This window comes from Pholis gunnellus, assembly GCF_910591455.1.
Source record: "Pholis gunnellus genome assembly, chromosome: 1".
Lineage (NCBI taxonomy): Eukaryota > Metazoa > Chordata > Actinopteri > Perciformes > Pholidae > Pholis > Pholis gunnellus.
In genome coordinates, this window is record NC_136528.1 from 3,789,513 (window position 1) to 3,795,512 (window position 6,000).

Here is a 6,000-nt window from a genome sequence, read left to right on the forward strand (position 1 = left end):
TTGCTTCACACAAAGGGGGCCGGCCCAGACCACCTATATCCACTACAATCCATTCATTCAAATGGAGAACTTTTAAAAACGTTTTAGGGAAATGACATCATTAAATACGATGACAGACATTCCCATGTGTTTAATGCATTGTGGGTGATGCTTCATTGTCGGGGTGCAACACTTGTATTTGACTTGAAGCGTTTGGTGCGGGACGATCAGTTCAACATGCGACAGCCGCTCGGTACGTCCTGTGACCCAAAACAGCTCAGCTCTACAAGTCGCACAGCTGCAAACACAAGTTCTGGACCCGAGTGTTACCCTGACCGTTTGGGCTATGGCTGTCAGCGTTTGCTGAGTCGTGGCATGCTAGTTGGTCAGTCCTGTTAGCCGGGTTGACAAAGCCACGAATTGCGTGAAACTTTATGCCAACAGTTAAACTGAAGTCGGGTCCATCTGTGGATTCATTTAGGACGGCATCACCAGAATGTGCCGAAACCCAAACGGACTGAGGCAGCCTCCCACAGCAGATGAGGACCAAGCCGCCGTCACTAACGCTGTAGAGCATCACTGCGCATGTGAGCGTAGACTACACTGTAGAGCATCACTGCGCATGTGAGCGTGGACTACACTGTAGAGCATCACTGCGCATGTGAGCGTGGACTACACTGTAGAGCATCACTGCGCATGTGAGCGTGGACTACACTGTAGAGCATCACTGCGCGTGTGAGCGTGGACTACACTGTAGAGCATCACTGTGCATGTGAGCGTGGACTACACTATAGAGCATCACTGTGCGTGTGAGCGTGGACTACACTGTAGAGCATCACTGTGCGTGTGAGCGTGGACTACACTATAGAGCATCACTGTGCGTGTGAGCGTGGACTACACTGTAGAGCATCACTGTGCGTGTGAGCGTAGACTACACTATAGAGCATCACTGCGCGTGTGAGCGTGGACTACACTATAGAGCATCACTGTGCATGTGAGCGTGGACTACACTGTAGAGCATCACTGTGCGTGTGAGCGTGGACTACACTATAGAGCATCACTGTGCGTGTGAGCGTGGACTACACTGTAGAGCATCACTGCGCGTGTGAGCGTAGACTACACTATAGAGCATCACTGCGCGTGTGAGCGTGGACTACACTGTAGAGCATCACTGCGCGTGTGAGCGTGGACTACACTGTAGAGCATCACTGTGCGTGTGAGCGTGGACTACACTATAGAGCATCACTGTGCGTGTGAGCGTGGACTACACTGTAGAGCATCACTGCGCGTGTGAGCGTAGACTACACTATAGAGCATCACTGCGCGTGTGAGCGTGGACTACACTGTAGAGCATCACTGCACGTGTGAGCGTGGACTACACTGTAGAGCATCACTGCGCGTGTGAGCGTACACTGTAGAGCATCACTGCGCGTGTGAGCGTGGACTACACTGTAGAGCATCACTGCGCATGTGAGCGTGGACTACACTGTAGAGCATCACTGCGCGTGTGAGCGTACACTGTAGAGCATCACTGCGCATGTGAGCGTGGACTACACTGTAGAGCATCACTGCGCGTGTGAGCGTGGACTACACGGGGTTAGCACACATGCTGGAGGACTTGAGCCCTGCTACAGGGTGACCTTTAGTCAGTCCGCTGTGCTGCCCTTTATAGACGAGCATAAGCTACATGTCGAGTCTTAAAATGGAGCATTACACAATCATCAATCACCTACGGGTATTATTGACAGTAGGACTGTATTTGAGTGCCCCAACTGTCTTAAAAAGTATTATGGCCAATGTTAATCATTTTCAAAATAAATGAACAACAACTTTTTCCTGCTATTTTACCGGATATGTACCAACACCAAGGTACCTACAGGACGGTGAGCTTTGTGCACCATTACACCGCTACTGAATTCCCTAATAACTGCCATTACTACTAGAGGTACCACTATATAGATATATCATTGGATTTGTGACGGATATGGCCTTTCGGTATTAGAATTAGCAGATAAAGTAATAAGAAATGACTCTACTCACTGAAATGACTGGATACTTACAGAACAACAAAACACTTTCTGAACTGAATCAAAACTTTTCTATCAACACATTTTATACAAAATATTTGTTGTGATTTCGATGAATAAGTCAAAGTCTTAAAATGCACAAACCAGAGAAATCACGAGCAACAATTAGCATATCGATTGAGCTGCTGATTATTAATCCAGTGATAGTTGCTTGTCTGGTCCGACAGTCCGAGACATTCTAATTCAGAAACGCTGCAAATCCTCATGTTTGGCATTTTGAATGATGAATGACTTGAGTAATTAATCGATTATGGGAAAAGTTGTGGATTGATTTTCTTTTGATTGACAAATCAATGAAAACAGAAATCATTCAGAACTATTGTTCAGTAAATTGTCTGGTCCTGAGATCCTCCTTGTCCTCTGAACACGCAGCCCTCATCAGATCCTTTCGCTCGTCAGGTTTCACCTGCGCTCACACCAGTTGGATCTGGGTGAAGGCCAGCTGGAGATAATCCTGCAGTGACACAGCGTTCCCACGTCCCCGGGTATCTGGTCCGAGGTCAACGCACCTGACCACACCGCCGTGCCGTGGGAAACAGTGAGGCTGATCGCAGATCAGCAGGCTAACGCTGTCCTCCTCTGGCTACAGCAGCAACAGCAGCAGCAGCATTAAGCATGACTTAATCAGCGGAGAGAGGAGCTGCACGTAGCTCTCACTGCACGCTTCCCTCAAACGTCTGAGCGGATCGTTACATTGCAACACACACAACATGAGGGGATCAGAGTAAAAGCAGCAGGTCGGCCCTGGCCTGGAGGCTTTCGTGCTGCTTCCATACGGTAACGTACTCTCATCTAGAACGTCCAACCAGAGACAGAGGGATCATCTGGCTCTGCCCTTCTCTCCTCTGACAGGGTTGTTTTTCTCATCAGTGCATTGTTCATTCCAACAACACCTCGTCTCCACACTCTGTATGCAGCCACGGTGCCATTAACCAGACAATTCTTTATTTATATTCCCTTTTCATTTACATTGCCAATGAGACGGCAGCGAGCGTGAGGGAGAGCATGCATGACATGTTTTCATGTGGAGGTCTCAGTGGCTCACAGAGGAACCTCTGTGAGCCCTGCATGTCCTGGGATGGACAGCTCCTCTCTTGTACCCAGATAGAGAAGAAGAAGCTGCTGAATAACAACAACGTTACACCCACTGTGGCGTGCTACAGTACATTGTGTACAATGACTTCATTCAACTGTAATGTATTAATAAGTCATTGACGTGGCAGTTGACTCAGGACATATTAAAATGAGGAACTACATTCTGTAAATAGGGTTTCATTATCAGGCTCATTGAAGGATGGTTTCAGTACATTTGCTCAGCATAACGTCTGATCTGGGGGTGAGTCATTCAAACCTGTTAGAAGCCAAATCAACCTCAGCAGCTCAGCGCTGAGAACATCACGCCAGACTCGACTCAAACGTTTAACAATGATGACTTCCTTTGTTCCTCCTGAAACCTTCACGTGCCCGCAGAGCCTCACAGAGGACCTGTTACATATTAACCTCCAATTCTAGTAAATCGGCAAAGGTGTAAACAACCAAGAACCACGTCATTCTGCTCAACCCCAACTTTTATCCGCGGCTCTCCGCAGTGATCAACACGGACACGGGCTCTGCAAGTTCACGTATTATTCACGTACGCGTTAGCGGGACGTCTGGTTGCTCGATGCCGGACTGCACACTGGGTTTAAAAAAGATCGTTAAAAAAAACTTGAACAAGGTCCGTCGGGCCAATATCATTTAATTTGAATGTATTGTCAGATCTGTAAATAACTTACGGTTTGAGAACGCGGTGACGTTACACACCGGGAGAACAGACCCTTTCTGAGCAATAATGGCTCAACAGGCGAGGAGCAGAGACTCACGGACACACGGAGGTGTTCCACAACAACACATGTTAAAATGTCACCGATGTAGCACACGACATGAAGGGCAACGCTGGAGGGCAACGATATGCAAAGTAACCTTTTGTATCACAGAGAGAGCAAAAGCAGACGGTGAAATGAGCGCATAGGGCTAGCTTAACCCGAGAAAAGCAGAAGCAAAACACGACACCATATGCGAATAAATGTACAACATAACACCACAGCCGCGTCGTTAGGACACGTAAGTTAGCTTAAAAGCCCGTGAATTGAGTCAATGTAGTGAGCGGCGGCTCAGTGGGGGAAGGGGGATGGATGCTGGAGAACAGGCTTCTTCAGCGGCCCTCTTCAGCAACAGCGTAAAGAAGAGCCAGCTCGCTGCCTCCGTTCTACACAACAGCAGCAAACATCCCGCTTCGTCCCCAACAACACACCGGGTACCGACTTACCGGACGGGTTGACCGCGGCGGGAGTTGCCATGTTTCCTCAATGGAGAAAAATAACAAAAACGGCAGCGATGGAGATGACGCACAATACGGTTGGAGAGTCCCCGTGAGAGAGCGTCTAAACTCCGCGGAATTGGCACGCGAGGCTCGGGCCCGACCGCCTCACACCCGTCGACGCGGAGGAAAACTAGTCTGGGTTCAGACGCCTCGAAAGCCGTGTTCTGTGCGCGTTCAGCAGCGGGGGGAGAGGGAGGCTATGTTTGATGGAAAATTTCTCCCAAGACCAGATTTAGTGAAATGCAAGATGTCTGAGTGGTAGCACCGCGAGATTTTAGGGTTGCTTGAATACATTAATGTTATACAGTGTGACTGGTGCAGTGATGAATGCAATGCACAGACGTACACTGTTTCTGAATGTATCGCTACTCAGTGTTTGACGTTGGATCGTTGGATCTGACACATGTTTGTTGCGCTGTTTGTGTTTTCTGTCTTTGATGCTGTGTGTCGTGCACTGCCCCGGAACTCTTCCTCGAGCCGTGGAAAGCTGCCCTGTGCTGGACGAAGCTGCTCGACCCTCCACCGGACACGAGCCTCCTCGGCTCATCTCAGGAGACCCCGGTGTTCAAACAGCCCAAGATGGCAGCTAGCCTTTTCACACATTTTATGTAAAGTCACCGTTTTTAAGGTTGTAAGTAATTTAGCTTATTGCAGGTGTATTATTCAGATCATCTACTGGAATAGAACTCTGTCACCTATGAATAGACTGCTCTACAGCAAGCAGTGGTGGAAAGGTATTCAGAACAGTTACTGAGGTAAACTGCTATAAGGTGTACGTACAATTTTATAACACTTGTATTTGACTTGAATGGTTATTATATATTAGACCGATGAGCACTATCACATTGTAGTTATTTGCTCTTCCAGAGTTCAAATCATGTTAATTGTTGTGTTTTTGATCAATTCTATTAAGTTAAGTCATCTCCATCATGGTACTAATTTTTGGGGGTAAAATAGTCAATAATAATCTATGGCAAAAGTAGATGCTGCATATTCTACATAAACTATAAATATTCTATATACAAATTAAATGAATCGTTTCTTATTTTCTTTCATATTGATGATTGCTGGGTAATATGTCTGTTGGTATTCCAGCGTTCAATGCCAAGTCTCCTTTTGATGGTGTGATGAGACGATACTATTTGGTAGCATGTTTGGGCTCCAACATCTGTCGAGACTGACATGTTGAGCACATCTGCATGCCGGAGCGAACAGTGATGTCTCTCAACATGACAGCTGCAGTGGCTCAGTCATTATAGTGTGCACTGTCCTACCTAAAGTAAAAGTTTTGCATTCAAAATATCAGTTTACTAATATTAGCTGCAGAAGTAGTATCAGCAAAATGCACCCAAATGATCACAAGTAATAGTACTCATTATGCAGAATGGCCCCTGTCAGTGTAATATTACAATATCATTTGGTTATTATTGACGTACGTTATGTTCTGTAAGCAGTGCTGTAAACATGTAACAGGTTGAGGTGGAACTTTATATCATTTCATTGCTGTGCGCTTTAATCCATAACAATGCATCATATTCTATACACAGATCATGTTTTGTATGTAAAATCATA

At 46.6% G+C, this 6,000-nt stretch overlaps 1 protein-coding gene across 1 annotated transcript in view; it reads right to left on the reverse strand.

Moving 5' to 3' along the window:
* arnt2 (aryl-hydrocarbon receptor nuclear translocator 2) overlaps positions 1–4,652 on the reverse strand; it is a 44,887-nt gene extending 40,235 nt beyond the window's left edge. The window contains exon 1 of the mRNA XM_079165877.1: positions 4,375–4,652. Within this exon, the coding sequence (XP_079022003.1) occupies positions 4,375–4,405 (31 nt within the window). The 5' untranslated portion in view covers positions 4,406–4,652. The remainder of the gene's footprint in view (positions 1–4,374) is intronic.
* Positions 4,653–6,000: the final 1,348 nt, after the last annotated feature.